Consider the following 20,050-nt stretch of genomic DNA (forward strand, 5'->3'; position numbering starts at 1 on the left):
CCGCATCCTGGGCTGCATCTCCAGCTGCGGGGCCAACTGGGGGGAGGGGGGGTGCTGTCCCCCTGCTCTGCTCTGGGGAGACCCCCCTGCAGCACTGCCTCCAACAGAAAGACATGGACATGTTGGAGCGGGGCCAGAGGAAGCCACGGAGATGCTCTGAGGGCTGGGCTATTAGATCAGATTATTATTATTTTATAGACTCTTCCAGTCTCTAAAAGGGCTACAGGAGAGCTGGGGAAGGACTTTTTCCAAGGGCATGTAGTGACAGGATGAGGGGGAATGGCTTCAAACTGAAAGAGGGGAGATTTAGATTAGATATCAGGAATAAATTCTTTATCGTGAGGGTGGTGAGCCCCTGGCACAGGTTGCCCCGAGAAACTGTGGCTGCCCCATCCCTGGAGGTGTTCAAGGCCAGGCTGGACGGGGCTTGGAGCAACCTGGGCTGGGGGGAGGTGTCCCTGCCCATGGCAGGGGGTGGAACTGGGTGATCTTTAAGGTCCCTTCCAACCCAAACCATTCTATGATTCTATTAAATAGTAATAATTATTACAATAAATCAACCAGAAGATGTTTCTTTGGGATAGGAAATTTAATTAAAAAACACACAGCGGGCTTTTTGTAGCTGTAAGTTGGGAAGTCAGGGCAGTGACTGCCCCACAGGCGGGTTTCCTTGGGCGCTGCCTCCTCCCAGACAGTGCAAGCACAGCCGCTCCCTAACAGCTTGTCGCGGATCCCACAGGCAGAACCTTCAGGGACCAGCTACCTCACTCTCACTTCAAACCAGCTTTTTTCAAGTCCTCTGGCAGTATCCGGCCTTTCTTCCGGGCCCTGGCTTTCTTCTTCTCTATCCTATCTTTCTTCTTCTTCTGAATGTTTTTGCGACGTTTTTCCTGCTGCTGTTGCATCCTTTCCACCACTTTTTCTGTCCGCTTCTCCCACTGCCTTTGGCGTTGTGCTTTACGCTTCTCCTTACGCTTCAAAGCTTCTTTCAGACGCTCCTCGTTGTCACGAATCTTCACGCCTTCTGCCTTATAGAGAACATTTGTCCATTTCATCTTGTTCTCCAGCTCCTGGGCTTTCTTCTGGTCCTTATCCTTGAGCTCCTCCAGCTTATTCTTCCTGGTCTCCAGCCTGCTTAGTAGCTGCTTATAGTTTTTGCCTGTAAGAGGAGTGATATTGCCTTTCACTGCTTTCCTCTTTTCTTTCTTCTTCTGGATCTTGCTCAACTCATTCTCTTCATGGACTTCGACCCTGTTAAAGACAACCTCAGCTTTGCTGTCCTCCTTTTTGCTTTCTGGCTCTACTGGTACCTCCTCAGTTTCTTTCTTCTCCATTTTTGCCTTCATCTTCAACTCCTTCCTTCGGCGCTTCTTTCTCTCTCTCTCATACTTCCTTCGCTGCCTCTTCTCCAGGACTGCAGGAGGTAATTCTTTGGCATCATCCTAAGAAGAAGGATGGACATGAATCAGGACCCTTAAAGGGATAAAGCAGAATTAAAACTGGGATGTCCTCAAGTTCCTGATTTCAAAATTCTCCTTGTGACAAGCAGGTGCAGGCTCAGCTTTTAGAGACACTAAACACAGCAAAGGCATTTCAAATCCTTTACTCTCTCTCAACACCCCGTAGCTATGTTCCCCTTCAGGCTCATAGTGCTTTTCTCTTTCCTAAACATCACCAGAGGCACGCACTCCTCCAGGCCAGGCCTGATCTTTTCTCATGTGTTTTTCCAGACCACAGAATACACACAGGTCTCTCAGCAAAACCTACAGACGCTTCCTCAGGAGGTGGAATTAGCTCAAACCCTGAACCTTGTGAGATCACAGACATGTCCTCACATTCCCTGGGAAGCTGGGGAGAATTTACATTGCACAAACACACATGTGGGTACGTATTACGAATTCTCATACTTGTCCAGAAGCTTTTTTAATCTTCTCGTGTAGCCTCTGACGCAAGAGATTAATTGCAGAAAAAGAAGGGGAACCCAGCTCACTTTTGCTGCCTGAAAATGAGAAGAAAATAAAAACATTTAAAAGACAGCCCTAGCTGAACAGAAGAACTTTCTATGGCTACTGGAAAAGCGCCGAGAACTCTTTAGATGCTGTGAATAGAAGAAGAGCAATTCTAAAGAAACCAAGAGTTTCTATTTCATTGGTTTCTTTAGAATTCCCCCTTTCCTATCCATATTATCATTCAACACCGCCAGCCAGAGTGGCCTGGAATGCCCTGTGGCTGCCTAACAAGCCTGAAGACAAGTACCAAGCTAGTGGAAACAAAGACGCCAAGGACATCTTTTCTTTGTGATCAGGCTTTTCAGATTCAGAATGGAAAGCCAGCCCTGCATGACAGAGATTGCATCCACGCAACAGTTCCCAGAAGTTACCCTAATACATAAAAAAATCTCAGATTCAGGCTAAACCCAGAGAGCCACCCACTGGTGGCATTAGAAATGCACATCCATATGCAAAAGCTTTTGGCGCACATGGAATAAGCAAAGATATTTTCAATTCAGCTGAACTTCTTAAAGGCTTTCCAAATGATACCTGTGTGAAGCAACTGAAGAGCAGCCATCTCAGCTCAGGTAACTTTAACCAGACCATGACAACGCTGGTATTCTTACCGGTAACCAAACTCTCATTTCTGCTCTGTGTAACACCCTGTGGGGATGATTTGCTGGCTTGAGGGGCTGCTTTCTGTCCTAGAGTAGGTTTATTGGTGTTAGAGGCCACCTGTTTGACTGAAGGTGCATTTGCTTTCTCAGCTTGCTTCCTGGGTTTCTTTCTCTTCTTTTTCTTGGGCTGCCCGCCAGCATCCTCAGGCTGGCCTTGCTTTGACACTAAAAGACAAAGACAAATTACACAAAATGGACAACACCACATTCCCACTTCATAAGATTCAATTACTGCTCAAGACTATGGTTCCAGCATTGCGATGCCATATCTCAATCTTCAAAAAATCCAGAGTTTCGTTTTATTTCAATAGAGCCAAACACGCTTGCACACTTCACCAAAATCCCAGCTCTCCCACGTCCAACCACCACGTGTACAGAAGCGCTCAAATTCCCCGTCGTTCAGCGGAGATTGTTTTTTCTTAAAAAAAGGCACGTCGCACTGCCTCGGGCCAAGCAACCCGCGGAGGCGAGCCCTCCCCCAGCCCAGACTCCCTCAAACCGGCCGGGAGGAACGGGAGCCCCAGCACCGCAGCTCCGTTACCAAATTTCCTTTTCCGCGGCTCCGGGGAGCGCTCCACGCAGACCTTCCTCGCCAAGGCCTGCAGGTAGGAGTCCTGGGCGACCAGGCTGGTCATTCCCGGCGGGACCGGCTCCCCCGGTGCGGGCAGACCGCGAAGCACCTCCACTAAACGCGCTGTTTCCCTCCTCACGGCACCCTGAGCACTGCGGCCGGAAGTGACCTCAGCGCGCCGGACAGGAAGTGACGGCATCAGTCGCCGCCGGTACCACCGGCCGGCAGCCCCGCCCCGTCAGGCTCCGATCTGGATCCCCCCAAGCCCTCATGTGCCATGACTGGGCCGGAGGAGAGAGACCGGCCCCGTTTCCCCTGCCGGGCCGGGTCCCCGAGCGCCGCCGGGTTGAAGGGTAGCGGTACCGGGGGCAGGGGGAGGGCGGCAGCTCCCGCTCAGCACCAGCTGCCAGGAGCAGGGGATCCTCCCTCACCCGCGGGGGGACACTCAGGGCCACACACGATCAATATTGTATTTTCACAAAGCCTCGCGGCTGAAAACACACGCTTTAAAAGTTATACAAAAGAGTTAGTTTTATTAAACCACCTAATTACAAAAAATAAATGGAATGGAAGAAAAGTAAAACAGAAATTACACCAAAATTCACATCTGAAGAAGGGAAACGTTACAGCAGAAGGCTGGGGGAGCTCGGCTCACCCGCAGCTCGGCAGTGCCCACACAGAGCTGCCCGCACTGCATTCCGGTTCCAGCTCCAGGGTTTGGGTCAACGCAGAACCACTGCAAAGGGGAAGGGCTGGAAACATGCCAGGCTGCCGACAGAGCACAAACGCACTGCTTTGGAAGGAAACTGCAGGAGTAACCCAGTATCCCTCACTGCTCTGTACACCCCAGTCACCTCAAGATTATTTTATTAAACAAAGAACTCTTAGCCAACGTAAATGCCAGCTTCATGTTAGCTCAGGCTGTGTTAATAGAAAGTTTCTGTGTAAACACTGGAAAAGGAAGGGGACTAAAGCGCATCACTGCTTCTGTCTGCAGCCCTGAGCAAACAGCATCAGTCTGATTCCTCAGTTTGCCCTTTCCTCCTCAAAAGGGAGAACTCTGCTCCTCAATAAGGGTCTTCCGAGAGCCGCCTCCTCCCAAACGGTTGTGAGCAAGAAATTCAAGTTTGTAAAGCACTCTGACAGTGAAGACTGCTGTGTAATACTACGAGATTCTTACTCTGAGTAAAACAGAGGTTGTCAGACGCCATCCTGAGACCTTGAAAGCAGCCAGAATGTCAGTAACATGGAAAGCAGGGTAAAAACTCTAAAACACTTGCTGTCCCCACACTTGGCTCAAGTTTATCCCAAACAAATTCAAATCCCAACACTCCAGCGTGCACTTACTGAGATTCACATGGAAACAAACTGGATTTCTAATGAACTCTACACATAATGATCATGTAAAAGCAAACCTAACTAACTTATTAGAACAATCAACTTCGTATTTACTTAATATCACATTCTCTTCCTAAGGGAGAGGAACACTCATGGCAATGTCCCAGGGGTGGAGAAAGCACTGTGGCCACCCAGTGAGCAGAAATCTGCAAATACAGCTCCAGTGCCTTCTCCTGACAGCGGGAGACGCTTGCTCAGTACAGCAGGTGGAAGACTTCCAGCGGCGCAGTGCCGCCGGGAAGAAGAGGTTCGGCAGCCGAAGATCCTCTTCAGGAGTGCTCCGTGGGGCCTGCCCCGTGCCCGTTCACGTGAGGGTGCGATGGGGTCGAGCTCTGGGAGGTAGCAATACTCTGCTCTGCTGTGGCAGCTGTCAGAGGCATGGAGAGGCTTTCAGGGGACAGCGTGGCAAAGTCTTGTCTCCAGTAGGCTTCACACAGTGGAAGATCATTGCTGTCACTCAGACTGTAGCTTTCCAGAACAAACAACCCCAGTGAGGAGAGACAGCAGGTGCAATAAGAGAGGAGGGGAGGGAGGAGAAGGGTGGGGGGACCAAGACAGAAGCAAAGCGTTAAGAAAATGGCAAAAAAACATTCATGGATGCAAGGTCTGTGTTCAGAAATTCATCACAAGTCTTGCGACACTGGCCTTCCCTAAGACACCCCTTAAGGGCTGGTCTTGAACCTCATGGGCCTGGTGAGGATCAGGGGAATTTCAGAGACAGAACTGTTGCTACAAACTCAAACAGAGGCTCGGTTCTAATCCAGATGCTCACAGTCCCTGAAAAGATCTGGGCTGAAGTCCTGGCACCCCAAAGATGGGAGTTTCTGTTTCTACTGATTTGAATGAGGCAAGGACCTCATCCATAATTATTTTATTTGGAATTAGATCACATCCTATGTGAGGGGAAAAAAAAAATATAAATCCTGCTCTAAATTTAAGTTCAGCAAAAAAGCTAGCAGAATTGTTTTAGGGTCTGTCCCTGTCATGGTAAAGAAAAAACCTATTTACACCCTTGCACTTTAAAAAAAGCACTCCTGAGAATGTCCGAGTCTTCTATTGAAGCTCCCCAGCCTGATTATAAAGTACTCATGGCTCCTTCTAGTTTCAGCAGAACCTGAGTTAACAGTTCTTCTAAAAGCAGCTTGCTGGATTTGACCAGTGTAGACTACGGAGCTGGATGAACCAGCAACGTGGGAAAGTAATGTTTTTAAACAACTGGCTAATTCTTGCCTGTGCTCTGAGGAAAACACAATGTGGAAAGGCCAAAACTAAAATGAAAAATGATGGAAGAAACTGGAACAAAACCAAAACAAATTCCAAAGAGAGGAAGGAGCTGCACACACAAGAGACACCCAAGACAAAGTGAGTGCTGGAGCGAAAGCAGCTTGCGTTCAGAGTAAAACAAACCCAATGGGTCAAGCGATTTTGTTGTTGCAGCTTTATTTACATTTTTAATGTACGGACTTGAATAGATGCTTTGGGAAATATTTTAAGTGTAGAAATATGAGACACTTCAAATTGCACAAACATGAAACATGTTGAGATCTAACCCCACACTCAAGACAGCTCCTGTGATCTCAGAGGAGGGAGCAATGGTACATAAATGCAAGATTGGGGTTTAGGATGAGAGAAGGCAAGCTGGACTCGGAGGTACCGCTTTGGGGAATAAGCACACAAAGCACTAGTTGCAAGCATCTACTTTTGAGCTCTTTTCTGGCAGCATCACCCAGCTGGTTTTGCAGTAGAAGCAAGAAGGCAGTGGATAATAGGTTTTATATCTGGGACCTTTGTGAAATCCCTTGGAACATCACCGTTCCCTACAGTCCACAACACACAGTGAAGCTGGGTTCAATCAGCAGAGACCTTCAGGACTGAATCAGAACTATGACTCCTTTCTGTCAGTCTTAGACCTCAAGCCGTGGTTTCCAAGGAGAACCTGACTGCAGCATCCGCCACATCTTGGCAGATGAATTACTAAAAAAATTCTAGCTGTGTCAGAAGCATAACTACTTCTCCTGCTGCCCCAGTTAGAACAGTCCCAGAAATCTAAGCTTTGCCTCTTACATAACACTCCTCAAAAGCCAGGGTGAATGAGGAGCTACTGCACAGCCCACAAAAGCACTGGCCAGCCTGCTACTCTGTCCTTTCACTGAGGGTTCCTCAGGGCACAGAAGGGACTTCACTTCTTCCCTCAGGGCACACAGCACAGTCTGTGTGCAGAGGAACAGCTCTAGGAAGCTACCTAAACACAGGGACTGAAAGCAAAGATTCCTTCAGGACAATCTACTTGGCTTTAGTTTCATGGACCTGCTTTCAGGTCTCCTCAGAACCCCCAAGTACACATAAAAATCCTAGCAATGAAACCTGACCCTACACCTAAGGCGCATCCTATTACTCACTGTGGGCAAGGGGCTGTCTCATAAGCCCCTTTAGCACAATAGCAGTGACAAATGCTGGGCAGGATACACTCCCTACCGCTGTGAAAAGCCAGTGCACAGGGACCAAACAAGCTACACAGCACGATGCAGCTCTCTGCTTTGCAGCACATGGAGGTGTGCTACTGCAGGGAGCTCACTTTTCTACAGCATTCCCTGGAGGGATGACCTAAAATAAACTAACTAGTGACCTTCAGGGAAACTGAAGCATGGGAGAGCCGTTTGGCAGGATGGCTGTATGGAACCCATGTCCTGGCCTTACGGGACTGCACACCTCTTTACAAATCCCATGGGATCAAGCTCCACAAGAAAGAAACAGATGGTGCAGAAAGGCGACCCCAGCTGGGCTCCCAGGAAACAGAGTGCCTGTTTGTGGGCAAACCACCTATTGCACTACAGCCATTTAAACACGATTATTACTCAAGACTATGTGACATAACAGAAACCCTTTTTCCCACATTAGACAGTAAGGTTTCATTAAAAATATTTTAGTGCTCTAATTATAAAAGGATTTTGAACAAATCACTGATTCTATATTTACACACACACAATTCCTTTTGTGCAGAAAAAGACAGGAAAGAGCACAGGAAGGGATTAAGTGCTAAAAGCAAACGACTAAGTGCTACATGATAACAGGTTTCAGTGGAGGGATTGTAGCTCTGTAGAACTGCCAAGTTTCCTGACCTTGTGACCGCTCATAAGAAAGAGCATGAAGGCAAAACTATTTGGTGTATGCCAACATTTGTGCTTAAATGTTAGTTCTGTTACAAAGGGTTGCTTTACGTGGCATCTGGTGCCAGGCAGGTGAACAGACCGTGCCAGCACGGTCAAAACCCCTTAGTCCAGAACTTACGCCTACTGAGACACAGTGCTGGCAGTCTGGTGACAGTGTGACGGAAGCACATCTGGCACACATGAGGCACTATCATCCCACACTGCATTGTTTTGGGTAAAGCTCACTGCTATGCTGTATGCAGCCTATGTAGTGGATGCATCTTGACCTATCAGGGCCTGGACTGGTGCTTGGGTTTGCAACCATCCCTCCTAATTTCTGAGATATTTCTAGGACCTCTTGCCATCTCCCCCCAAAAATTAGTAAAGTTCAAAAAACAACTGTAAACTTTTACCTCAAGTTTCTTCCAATGCTGTAGCAGTTCCTAAGCTATGTCATATCAATATCTTTTTACTCTTAAAATACGTATATTACCCATAAATAATGGCCTAACTTCCAAAGATATTGAGCAATTAAGGTTTTAGTTTAGACTTAGCTGGGGTTATAGACATTCAGCATTTTTAGAAAGAAGGGAAAGACAAAACTAGAAAACCTGGTCACTAAAATTTTAAATAAGGTTTAAAAAGTTAAGTTTTTGTTTAGAAGTCATAGCATTATTGCACTGACTTCACTTTGCTTGGATAGTGCAGCTAAAATAGTCATAGAAACATAGAATGGTTTGGGTTGGAAGGGACCTTAAAGATCATCCAGTTCCAACCACCAATCACGTTCTTATTTGACTTCTCCTGCTTTCATTTACTGCATCATCAACTAGAAGTGCTGGAGTGCAGACAGAAAATAAAATAAAAAAACCAATAAAGTGTCTGAGTTCTCTAAAGCCTGTTTTCCAAGAGTCTTTTTAAATTATTAAAAATCCCGCAAAGACCTAATAAGTCTTCCATAGAAAATCCTATCATAATACTTCATAATTCAATGAAACTGAGCATATCTCTTTTGCTCATTTCAAATGTTCACCCCAACAGTACCCCAGGCAGCCGGGGCAGTGGACAGCCGGGGAAAAGGCACACTGTGTAACCAGGACACTTGTGAAAGAACTCACCACGAAGACATGGTGGTCTCATTTAACATCAAGACCCAGCTCAGCAAGCTAGTCTCTCGAGGGAGAGAGGCAGGCTCCTCCAGAGGGATACTTAGGCCTATACCCCCGAGGAAATTCATCTTCTTTTACAATGATTACAAAGGAAGCCTAAGCAATTTATCTGTCAAATCTACCCCACTAAAGCAAGCACCTAGAGTTGGATGCTGTGAATACCTCCTTCACCATGACATTTATACCCTGTAGGGTATCTACAAGGAAAAGGCAGTTGCTTTAGTTGCAGAAAAAGTTTGACCTAATTAAAAACAGGACCGAAATTTTGATGAGAACATTCTCAAGACCTATACTCTAAGAACTACTTGTTTGTCTGGATTAACTACCCCAAAAGGGCTGGAGTCGTAAGGCAGAAGTCCACTGCCCTATTTGTACCTGGAAGAGTAATATTCTTCTTCTAGCTCGTACAGGTCAATGGAGATCTCATCCCGTAGTGCAATCAACTTCTTATCACATTCCTCCTGCAAGCTTCTCAGCTGCTGGTTGCGCTGATTGATAGCTTCATTCACAGAGGGGAAATCATTGAGGATCAAGAACTGCTTCAGGTCAGATACAAGTTTCATCAGGGACTCACCAGCTCGGACCTTGTAGCAGGGAGAAAAAAACCACATAGCACATAGTATATCAAACCAGCACTTTGCTCCAATTCTAAAACAAGCTCTCCCAAGCTACTTCTTCAGTCCAAGCCTTGAATAAAGTAGAAGCTCCCATATTACATGAAGATTCTGACAGAACAACCAGGTCTAGTGGGAGGTGTCTTTGCCCACGGCAGGAGGGGGTGGAACTAGATCTTTAAGGTCCCTTCCAACCTAAACCATTCTACAATTCTATAAGCCTGTGGCTGACAAGACAGGCTACCCAGCTTTCCCTGTAGAGAAGGAATTAACCAAACAGCCACCCCAAATATTAAGTTACTCTTCCAGCAGCAGCCTTCATGAGTGTTATAAAGGCTGCCCTAGATGCAATGATAAGCCCAACAGTGCCTGAAGGATTTGAACAGTGCCCACCGATTTGAACAGCAGGGCGCTACTCACAATGTTTGCAGCTCTGACGTGCATCTCATAGTTATCTTGCTCACCCTGAGTTGCTCGAGAGACTTGAGTTTCATCCTCAATCTAAAGAAAAAGTATACGTATCCACCTTTACAAACTACAATCACGATATGTGATTACTACATTAGAAGGCATCTCATTTCAATTCAATCCACACCTGGCATCCCCTGGGCAGCCTCTGCACTATAAAGGCACCTGTGGACCATCTTTGCTACCCTCCCTGCTTGCTTCTGTGGTTCTATCCTGTTCAGCAACACCGCTTGGCTGCCCGCAGGGCAGAGGCAGGGAGACCAGCAGCAGCAGCCGGGGAGAACTGACTGCTGCCCGCCCAGGGGAAGGAAAGAACCCTCCTTCCTCACGGCTGCCCTCGGGGGAACCGGGAGAAAAGTCCCCCCACCACTTCCCACCCTCCCCTCAGGGGCTCGACCTCCGCTCAGGGCCGCTGGCTCTCCCTTCAGGGGCCTCGTTCCCCCTTCACAGCCTCCCCCTCTCCTCTCAGGGGCCTCGCTCCGCCTTCACAACCGCCCCTTCTCCCCTCAGGACCACCTCCTCTCCCCTCAGGGCCTCTCTCTCCCCTCGCAGTCCCCCCCTCTCTCCTCAGGGGCCGCCCTTTACTCTCATAGGCGCCCCCTCTCCCCTCAGGAACCCCCATCTCTCCTCAAAGCTGCCCCCGGGGAAAACTCGTCCCTTTCCCTTCAGGAGCCCGAGTGCTCCGGGGGGCGCAGCCCCCTCCCCTCGGGGCTCGACTAGGGTCCAGGCCCACCTTGGCTGTCTTGATGATTTCGGTGAAGTTATCCATGATGGACTTGACATCATCCTTGAGGCGCTTGTTATAGGACTGCAGCAGAGTCTCCTTGCTCTGCGGCAGCACCCGCTGCTGCGCCATGGCGACCCGCTCCTTCCCCCCACACCGCGCCCGCTCTGGCCCCGCCCCGCCGCGCGCGACTCCTCCGTCCTCTCGCGAGACGTCACGCCGCATAGATACTTCCCAGCATGCACTGCTCCGCCTTTCTCTTCCTCTGTCCAAGATGGTGAGTGGTAGCGGGCGCCCAGCCGGGGCTGGAGTCATCCATCGCCATCTGCCGCTGTCGCTGGGCTGCGGCCCGGCAGGGAGTGTCGCGCGGGTGCTCGGTAGTCTGGGGGAGGCCGTGGAGGGGTGTTTCGTGCCCAGCTTGCGGTGTCCGGGGGAGGCCGGGTCTGGGCCTACCCGACTGCGCGGCTCCGCCTGGTCCCGCCTGCGGAGAGTGGGGCCCGGTCATGCCGCAGCGCTTTTCCCGGTGTAGGGGGATCCCAGGCCGGGCTCGGTGGCGGTAACTTGCGGGGGGTGCGCGTCTGGGCTGCTGGCGTTGCCGGGGAGCGCGGGGCTGGGGAGCGCTAGCAGCTCCTTGGGCGATGGCTGCCGGCCGGGGAGAGAACACGCGGTGTTAAACAGCTTCGCTGTACGGGAGGCGCATAAGCGTTTTAAAGTCAGAGCGAAGGATTTGCCCTCCCTGGAAGAGCGAGGCAAGGCTGGGAGGCTGCCAGGCTGGGGAAATGCATTTCCAAAGTGAATTGAAATCTCTGTGAAATACACAAGTGTCGGAAGCAAAATAAGGGTATATTTCTTACTTGCAGCCGAAAGGGAAGAAGGCCAAGGGCAAGAAGGTGGCACCGGCCCCTGCTGTAGTCAAGAAGCAGGAGGCCAAGAAGGTTGTCAACCCCCTCTTTGAGAAGAGGCCCAAGAACTTTGGCATTGGTGAGTAAGTGGATATTGGGCTGCTCGCTCAAGATTTTTTTGTTTTGTAGGCAGATGCCTAAATCGTAAATATAAGGGTATTTTAATAAAGCTGTGGAGTGGAGAGAGTGATGGATGCAGTTGCCTTGCAATTCAGAGCTGTCCTTCATTACGTATATGAAGGCAGCTACGGACAATTTGCTGAATTCCCCATATTATAAAGCTATATTATGTGATTGTATTGTGATTAATTTTGCCGTTCTGCATGTGGTGTGGTGAATCAATTCAGACTTCTGTAGTGCCATTTTTGTACAGTGTGCAGATGATGTGAAAGAATATTTGCTATCTGAATGATAGTGCTGACATGTCACCACCAAGATCACTGATGCACCCGTGCCTATTCTATGCTATTGCTCTGTGGGTTTGGAACACTTTTGAATTAAGGTCTGTATTTTTAGGACAGGATATCCAGCCGAAGCGTGATCTCACTCGTTTTGTGAAATGGCCGCGCTACATCAGGCTGCAGCGCCAGAGGTCCATTCTTTACAAACGCTTGAAGGTGCCTCCTGCCATTAACCAGTTCACTCAGGCTTTGGATCGCCAGACAGGTAAGGATGTGCCCCACAAAGTCCTCTTGACTTGAGTCCTTAATGGGATGTGCCTCAGAAGAGGAAAGAAACCAAAATAAGACTTAATAAAGGTGAGCTGGAGAGTATCTTTAGAAGCATTTTAGGGAGGCTTTAATAGTGACTGGGATGATGTTGACAGCAAGCTGCTGTCTGAGTTTTCTGGTTTACATCTTGATAGCTGCTATGTATTTTCAAAAGGGGTTTAGAAAATGCCAAAGCTCCCACTTAATGACCCAAACCCAGAGTTAGGTTAACTGTATGTTACCATTGGAGTCCATTTTTCCAGCTTGGTGTAGAACATGGAGGGTTCTTTTAACTGTGTAAACAGATAGTTTGAGAGGTCTGTATGAGTGCAGGCTTTGGGGGGAAAGCCAGGCTGACACTGAAATGGGAGAAGAAGGGACTTCAGGGTCTTCTGTGAATGAGTAAATAGTCTTTTCCAGGTGGCAGTGTCTGTGCAAGAAACTTTCAACCTATGTAGAGTAACTCCTGCGTAGATGTTGCCAAACAAGTTGCTTGATTTAAAAGAGAAAGTGCACTACCTTTAACCATTATTGCTGTGGGGGTCCACGGGCATTTCCTCATCCAAACAGTGAAGGAGCTCTCATTGCCAGCAGAGGTAAATATGGGCTCTGGATGCACTATGCAAATGATGCTAAATTTTTGCTGTCTAAATATACTTGATGACAACCACCAAGATTGCTGATGCACTTCAGTATTTTAAAAAGCAATGCTTAGATTTTCAGGTCATGCAACTAACTAACTGGTAGATGTTCTTTTCCAGCTACACAGCTTCTGAAGCTGGCACACAAATATAGGCCAGAGAATAAGCAAGAGAAGAAGCAGAGGCTACTGGCTCGTGCTGAGCAGAAAGCTGCAGGAAAGGGAGATGCTCCGACTAAGAGGCCACCAGTCCTCCGAGCAGGTAATTTTGTATGTGGACTTGGCTGCTTGCATACATGGGACTGCGGTGCTTTGTTAGAGAGAAAACTGATGAGAAGAGTTGGAGCTCTGCTCCAGCCAAACAGGATTGGACAAGCTATTGCAATGATGTATGAATTTCTTCACCTGAGCTCAAAGTGAAGAGCAAAATAGACGAGCTTTTTAACCCTGAGCTTTAGCAAATTGTCCATGGAATATCTTCTCTGTGCTGCTGAATGGATGTGAAAAGTTTTCATAATTTTTCAAAATGAAGCTGCACTATGGAATCTGAGCTGGTTGTATGAGGCTTATATGAAAACTCTGAAAATAGACCGAGCAGAATCAAAGCTTATCTATAACTTGTTTTTCAGGTATTAACAGTGTCACAACTCTGGTAGAGAACAAGAAAGCTCAGCTGGTAGTTATTGCCCACGATGTAGACCCCATTGAGGTAAGTATACTTGCTGGTGCATGTTACAGGCTACTGGTATAACTTAAGCTGAGATCAGAACTGGGCTTGGGGTGAAAAAGCATTTTAGGACAAAGGTAAAAAGAGAATGCATAAAAAGATGTATTTACCAGAACTGGAATGCCTATGCACGTTCATAGTTGTCCTGGTATTACAATGAGGTTTGGCGCTTGCAATGATGTATGAATTTCTTCACCTGAATCAACAATGAAGAGCAAAGCGAGCTTTTTAACACTGAGCAATTGCCACAGCACAGGCTGATTCAAGAATAAAAAGATGTTCTTCCTCAGTTATACAGCATACTCACTTTCTTTTCAGCTCGTCGTCTTCTTGCCAGCTCTCTGCCGCAAGATGGGAGTGCCATACTGCATCATCAAGGGCAAAGCCAGACTGGGGCGACTGGTCCACAGGAAAACTTGCACCTGTGTTGCTTTCACCCAAGTTAATCCGTAAGTATTGTGGGTGCTGACTGGATTCATGGTAGAAAGCAAACTGCCCATAAGCACAGACTGTAGGGCAGATGGATAGCAAACTTGGGTCTCTAGTTTAAAGTAGTTAAACTAAAATACTACCTCTGTAATGCCTAGTATAGATGTCCTTTTGTATGAAGAGTTCTATCGGATCCTGAAGATACGGATCACTTTTTTTTTTACCAAAATGGATAGTCACTCTAAAATATGTAGATAGAACTACTAACCTTAATACAAGCAGCACATGTTCCTAAAGTGTTGGTCATTAGAGTGATTAACCCTTTGCAACTGTCACCAACAGGGAGGATAAGGGAGCTCTTGCAAAGCTGGTGGAGGCTGTCAAGACCAACTACAATGACAGATACGATGAGGTAAGATTCTCTGTGCTGCTAGCCATGTATTTTAGTTTGTACTGTTAACATCCCCAAAAGCTTGCCAGTGAAAAGCAAGTTACTACAGACATAGTGACATCACCTTTAATCCTGTTAGTTGTATTGTACCTAGATGTTTATGATGTATCCAGATCACTCACCTGAGGATGGGGTACGTTACGAATGCTGTCACAGAGTTACAAGTTAATGGAGCTATTGCAGGGCTAGGATTGTAGAGAGGGCAACAGCTTCTGCTAGGCTCAACTCCATCCCCATATGTGATGGCTGAATCCAGCACCGTTCCCAGGGAAAAATTTTAATTAAAAACTCTTGTATCTCTATGCTGCCCCAAAATGTAGTTCACTGCTTGAAATGTGTAGGACTTCCTCATTGAGGGAGCTCTTCCCCTTGTGCATAAAGGAGTGTAATTAAGCAAGTTGTTTGAATTGTGTAAGAGATTATATGAGGCATCTAACCTGTCTCACTTCTTTGCAGATCCGTCGTCACTGGGGTGGTAACGTCTTGGGTCCAAAATCGGTGGCTCGCATTGCTAAGCTTGAAAAAGCAAAGGCTAAAGAACTGGCTACTAAGCTGGGCTAAAGATGTACTGGATTGCTACTGTGTTTTCTGTACATAAAAAGAATAAACCCCCAGATTGAGTTTCAGTGGTCTCTATTAATGGGAGCGTTCCAGACAGTTGTTAGTGCATTAGCGTGGCTTTCCATCAAATGATTGCATAGTGCTGCACAGAAACAGCTGCATAGAACATGTTATTACTTTATGTGGAACAACTACCCTTAACTACTAGTCCTGTGTAGTAATTCCTTTCCTTTGAACACACAGCTCCTATGAGGAGGTCTGTAATGCCTCTTCCATGGCAAGAATGGTCAGCGAAGGCAGGCTGCAGTGTAGGCGAAGAATCTAGACCTTCTTGTCCTTCTGTTCTTCGCTGACTGCTGACTTGATCTTGTGGGATTGTGGGAGGCTACCAAGCTTGGTAAGGGTCCAGCTGAGGTAGCTGCTGCTTGGTTTTGCTAGCCCTTGTGATGCTCTGGTGAAGCCACAGGCTGCCTTACCCAGCTAGATGTGAGTATCCACAGTAACCTTTAATTTAGGTTTGTTGCTGTTAAGATGCAAGATACGCAATGCAAGTCACAAGGCAAGCACTTATAGGCCCTCTTTATTTATTCTGCTGCAACTGCTGTGAATCACTCCTTCCTTCAGGAATGATGACTCCGTGCGATCACAATATCCCTTGCTGTCTTTTGGAAAACACAGCAGTGGAGAAGTTAAAAAGTAGCTTACAACCAACCACGATAGAAAAAAGTATCCTTGAGATTACTGCATAAATCAGCTTGACTAGAAGTCTCAACAGCCACTTATAATTTTGAAGTTCGGTACTTCCAAGCTGCAGCCAGAATTGCACTGGTAGGAGCTCAGAATCTATATCAGTTGCTTAAAATCTCTTTCCGGCTTGGCGGCTGCACACATTTACTGAACAGGTTGCCCTGAAACTCTGGCTGCTTCAGTTACTCGGGACTGATCAGACTGCTGTCTTCTATAGAAGTCTGCTCTTGACTGTGGTACAGAAGAGAAGAAATCCCTTCCCCTCAAAGAGGTATTTTTTGTATAAATTTTCTGTACCACAAGAATGAAGTTGCAGCACATAAGCCATACCTATGAAAGAAAACAAAACCACATGTTTATGCCGCCTTTTCGTGATGGACTGGGCCACACTAAGTCAGCTGTGGTGCAATAAAACTGTTACTTCAAATCACCATGCACGTGTTACTTAAGCTACAAAAGCCTAGTTTTAACCTAAGAGCTCATCCAGTCTCACTGCTACAGGAGCCAAGAGTGCCTAGTGGAGCTTTACATTCAAAAGAAACACGTGGAAGGTCAGTCACATGCTGGCTGGGTAACTCACCAGGTGATGATGTACTGCATGTGCTCGTTTCTCAGGCTCACTCTTGTCTGGCCTCCAATGGGTCCCCCTGGAACTGTGCTTCCTGTAGATACAACACAGGGTGCAAGTTAAATCTCCGGTCTCCATCATGTGGAGCTGCCCTTGCTGTGAGAAATGGGATGAGGGTGGTCAGTTGTGTGGATGCCCTGCTCCTCTTCCTCAGGAAATGGTGTTCCCAAGTTACCAGCACAGCCAGAGCTGTGGGGCAGGCAGCCCTTCAGCAAGTGGCTGCTTGTGCTCAAGGCACCGAACACCACCTGCATCTTCTCCGAGCACCCTACTGTTCCCCATGGCTGGCTGCCCAAAATAGTCAACCTAGCACAGTATACAAAGAAGAGAAAGATGCAATACCTTGTTGGACTTGATAATCTTTAAGGTCTTTTCCAACCTAAATGATTCTACCTTTCCAAATTCCCAGGGGAAATAACTGAACAGAAAAAAGGGGAGAGCGATGTAAATTGGAGGTGGGGTTAGGTTCCTCTGTGACTTACTGAAATCTGCATCGATAAAGATGGGCTCAGCACCAGTCACCTTTGCCATAGCCTCCAGGTCACGGTAATGCCAGCGGTTTTTCTCAATGTTATTTTCAGGCACAAAAGGTTTCCGGGTTTCTGATAACCTCACCACCCCGGTGAGATCAATTTCATCTTCAATCTGAAGAGAAGTGCAGAGGAGAAAAAATGAACCTTTCAAGAATCATTCCACATTCTGACATACCAGGTCCTGGTAGAAAAACATGGCATTTGTGGGGTCTGATTATAAATCAGCTGGTTGTGCCCTGCAGTGGGGCAGTGCTGTAACACAACAGGGAAAAAGGCAGATCAAGAATAGCTCCTTGTTTGTAAAAAATATTTACTTAACAAAAGGGTGGGAAAAAAGTGCAATGACTATTAAAGTAACCTCCCACGATGCTGAACATGGCTACTGCCTTTCCTGGTTTGTCAGTCGCGCCTCGGTAATCATAGGGCAGAAAGTAACATGCAATATTCCCTGTATCCCCCTTTACCTGTCCCTTCAGCCTGGACTCCGGTTTCAATTTCTTTTTGGGCACAAATCCTCGGTTGACTAAAATCGTGACCCTAGAGTTACATAAAGAAGTATGGCTCATGAGTGAAAACAAATCGATTCTTACTGCTGCCTAGAACTAGTTACCAAAGAAAGAAGCAACCTGAATGTTTGGTGCCACTTTTTTGTCATCTAAGTGCACGTTATAAGGGAATTTAAATACAATTTAAAATCAAGCCTCAGTGATGTAACAGGCTGTGACAAATGCCTTTTAAGGGAGAGGGAATGATTTATATAAACCCAACCACCATGATTCAGCTTTTCAAAAAGAGAAGCGAGCTGCTCACATGAACCACGGCTTTCATTAACTTACCCTAGTTCTGTGCAGTAGAAAGGAGTAACGACGTTTGCTCCATTTTCTGGGTGGGATGTCAGCCGCCCGGCTTCTCTGGCTTCTCGCTCAGGGTCCACAAGTGACCGTGGCAAAATATAGAGCTCCTTGGAGTGGTCAAAATGGCCTCGAACCTTTACAGGTCTGTACTCCAATTCCTTCAATTCCATGGGGCTGCATGGAACAAGATGAAAACAAAATCATGGCTGTGATAAATCAAATTAGGGAATTTTATCGTGGGATTCTCCTTTTCCCTAATGGTTCACTCTAGAGCCTGTTGGCAAACAGGAACAGGACACAAACGCCTCATGGAATAAGCAGCTGGCTTAGTGTTTTATTACTATGGCAGTGATAGTATCACAGTTTCAGCTTCCTTACTCTAATGTCAGAGGGATGGGCTCTGATGTAATTCTTGATGCCAGTTGTGCAATCAAATCTAATTTCCACTTTCGTCGCTGAACCTGAAAGTACATAAACACAACAGTAATTCCTTATGGTAGAACAGAGCAATATAACAACCCCATCAAGGCTTAAAATCTGTGTCGTATGTTTTTCCTCAGACCTGGCCTAAAACAGGGTAATTGGAGATACGGAAATGGAGGCTACTGACTTTATTTCAGTTTAAATATTTCCTCAAAATTAAAGTGTAAAAAATAAGACTCTCTCCTTTAAAGACTTACAAATGGACACTTGGAAAACAGAAAGATAAAATAAGAGCAGATCTTTAGCCTGTGTATGATTTGAACTAGATTAAACAGCCAGAGAGGGAAAAACCTGACAGTCCTCTAGTGCTCATCTCTTGAAAAAATGAAATATTTGTTTTTACCTGCCAAGTGCCGAGACAGAACGTGGTCAAAGGGACCAGGAAAAGGCCCCATTTGAGTAAGATGTCCTCTCCAGATGTATTAGCAGCTGTTGTAGAACTTTGTGGTCTGCAGAACCTCAAACAAACATCTAGAGAAAAACAAAATGGGGAATAGGATTTGTACAGGAGAGGAGATGCCAAATTCCTGCAGAAAATGTCAACTCTTGGTATAAGATTGAAACAGGGCAGACACCCAAACATTTTCTTACCTTTAGTCTGCTGGACCAGACCAGAACCTCCTTTAGTTAGGGGATACCCAAAAAATGTTCTTCTGATCAAGCAATGTGATACCTACATGAAATAAGAAACATCCTTTGTAGTGTCTCTGCTTTGTAAAATTTGTATCTAGATAATATCAGTTGTCTCAGTGAGATGTGCAATCATCTGAGCAACTGCCTGTGAAATACTACGGGTTAGGTTATAATTAAAAAATAAAATAAAAAAAAAAAAACCAAAATAATCAAACTCCAGTTACAGAGCTGACTACAGCACAGCAAATGATCTTTCCCTTTACATCCACGCTATCAGCAAATGTACACATCATCTCAATTTGTTCTTGAAATAAATCGCAGCCAAGTGCCTGCCTTCCACTTCCCCCCTTCATGCCACGCTTGAGGGGCACAGGGACAGATTTACAGCTTTTTTGCCAGCGATTCCGCTCACTTTTAGCGCTGCTTCGCCCCGCGCAGTGAAGCCGCTCCCCACACCGCCACGGGGGGCACCAACCCACCGCAGTCAAAGCCCAGGCCCCGGCGGCGGGGGGAGCCCGGCCGGGTGCAGGTACAGCGCCGAGCACCGCGGGGGGACGGGCCCCGGGCAGGATCGGGGCTTCGCCCGGCCCGGCCCCGCTCCCCTCGTCTGGCCCCGTTCCCCTCATCCCGGGGCCGGGCCGGCCCCCCTCCCCTCAGACCGCTCTCCTCAGCCCGGGGTCGGCCCCTCTCCCCTCGCCCGGCCCCGCTCCCCTCAGCCCGGGGCCGGCCCCGCTCCCCTCGCCCGGCCCCGCTCCCCTCAGCCCGGGGCCGGCCCCTCTCCCCTCGCCCGGCCCCACTCCCCTCAGCCCTCACCCGACTCCGGCGCAGCAGTAGCCTCCCCGTCGCCATGGCAACACCGCCACCGTTCCCCGTGCCGCCACCCGCCTGCGGCCCAGACAGCCCCGGCGCGGGCAGGTAGGCCGGCCCCTCTCTAGCCGCCCCTCTCTATGGTGCCGGCTGCTCCCCGGCGTGGCCGGCACCGGAAGTGGAG

The 20,050-nt window shown here is 47.6% G+C and overlaps 4 protein-coding genes across 4 annotated transcripts; 1 reads left to right on the plus strand and 3 right to left on the minus strand.

Moving 5' to 3' along the window:
• Positions 1–576: 576 nt before the first annotated feature.
• On the minus strand, positions 577–3,408 carry SURF6 (surfeit 6). Its single transcript, XM_082492796.1, has 4 exons — positions 3,210–3,408; positions 2,618–2,833; positions 1,908–1,999; positions 577–1,442 (listed from the first exon to the last, which is right to left on the minus strand). Exons 1-4 carry the CDS (start codon positions 3,301–3,303, stop codon positions 771–773), a joined length of 1,074 nt encoding a protein of 357 aa, XP_082348922.1. The 5' UTR covers positions 3,304–3,408; the 3' UTR covers positions 577–770.
• A 1,359-nt stretch (positions 3,409–4,767) lies between these two features.
• Positions 4,768–10,908, minus strand: MED22 (mediator complex subunit 22). Its single transcript, XM_082492470.1, has 4 exons — positions 10,771–10,908; positions 9,990–10,070; positions 9,331–9,539; positions 4,768–5,105 (listed from the first exon to the last, which is right to left on the minus strand). The coding sequence occupies exons 1-4, from the start codon at positions 10,891–10,893 to the stop codon at positions 4,907–4,909; spliced, it is 612 nt and encodes a 203-aa protein (XP_082348596.1). The 5' UTR covers positions 10,894–10,908; the 3' UTR covers positions 4,768–4,906.
• A 111-nt stretch (positions 10,909–11,019) lies between these two features.
• Positions 11,020–15,246, plus strand: RPL7A (ribosomal protein L7a). Its single transcript, XM_082492640.1, has 8 exons — positions 11,020–11,038; positions 11,622–11,742; positions 12,180–12,329; positions 13,135–13,275; positions 13,643–13,722; positions 14,059–14,189; positions 14,512–14,581; positions 15,077–15,246. Exons 1-8 carry the CDS (start codon positions 11,036–11,038, stop codon positions 15,179–15,181), a joined length of 801 nt encoding a protein of 266 aa, XP_082348766.1. The 5' UTR covers positions 11,020–11,035; the 3' UTR covers positions 15,182–15,246.
• Positions 15,247–15,476: 230 nt separating this feature from the next.
• On the minus strand, positions 15,477–19,990 carry SURF1 (SURF1 cytochrome c oxidase assembly factor). Its single transcript, XM_082492682.1, has 9 exons — positions 19,873–19,990; positions 19,018–19,099; positions 18,770–18,897; positions 18,322–18,404; positions 17,926–18,117; positions 17,554–17,626; positions 17,039–17,201; positions 16,509–16,590; positions 15,477–16,258 (listed from the first exon to the last, which is right to left on the minus strand). Exons 1-9 carry the CDS (start codon positions 19,906–19,908, stop codon positions 16,192–16,194), a joined length of 906 nt encoding a protein of 301 aa, XP_082348808.1. The 5' UTR covers positions 19,909–19,990; the 3' UTR covers positions 15,477–16,191.
• Between the last annotated feature and the right edge of the window lie 60 nt (positions 19,991–20,050).

This window comes from Vanellus vanellus, assembly GCF_965231255.1.
Source record: "Vanellus vanellus genome assembly, chromosome: 18".
NCBI classification, from domain to species: Eukaryota; Metazoa; Chordata; class Aves; order Charadriiformes; family Charadriidae; genus Vanellus; species Vanellus vanellus.

Excerpts from the sequence above, each read along its gene's own strand:
- SURF6 (XM_082492796.1), bottom strand. The coding sequence starts at position 3,303 with ATGACCAGCCTGGTCGCCCAGGACTCCTACCTGCAGGCCTTGGCGAGG. Across the intron at positions 2,834-3,209 it reads GCCGCGGAAAAGGAAATTTG|TGTCAAAGCAAGGCCAGCCT; the intron begins GTAACGGAGCTG and ends TTTGTCTTTTAG. Across the intron at positions 2,000-2,617 it reads AAATGAGAGTTTGGTTACCG|GCAGCAAAAGTGAGCTGGGT; the intron begins GTAAGAATACCA and ends TCTCATTTTCAG.
- MED22 (XM_082492470.1), bottom strand. The coding sequence starts at position 10,893 with ATGGCGCAGCAGCGGGTGCTGCCGCAGAGCAAGGAGACTCTGCTGCAG. Across the intron at positions 10,071-10,770 it reads AAATCATCAAGACAGCCAAG|ATTGAGGATGAAACTCAAGT; the intron begins GTGGGCCTGGAC and ends CTTTTTCTTTAG. Across the intron at positions 5,106-9,330 it reads GAAGAATATTACTCTTCCAG|CTACAGTCTGAGTGACAGCA; the intron begins GTACAAATAGGG and ends TGTTCTGGAAAG.
- RPL7A (XM_082492640.1), top strand. Across the intron at positions 12,330-13,134 it reads GGCTTTGGATCGCCAGACAG|CTACACAGCTTCTGAAGCTG; the intron begins GTAAGGATGTGC and ends GTTCTTTTCCAG. Across the intron at positions 14,582-15,076 it reads ACAATGACAGATACGATGAG|ATCCGTCGTCACTGGGGTGG; the intron begins GTAAGATTCTCT and ends ACTTCTTTGCAG.
- SURF1 (XM_082492682.1), bottom strand. The coding sequence starts at position 19,908 with ATGGCGACGGGGAGGCTACTGCTGCGCCGGAGTCGG. Across the intron at positions 18,405-18,769 it reads TCTGTCTCGGCACTTGGCAG|GTTCAGCGACGAAAGTGGAA; the intron begins GTAAAAACAAAT and ends ATGTACTTTCAG. Across the intron at positions 17,627-17,925 it reads TTCTACTGCACAGAACTAGG|GGTCACGATTTTAGTCAACC; the intron begins GTAAGTTAATGA and ends ATGTAACTCTAG.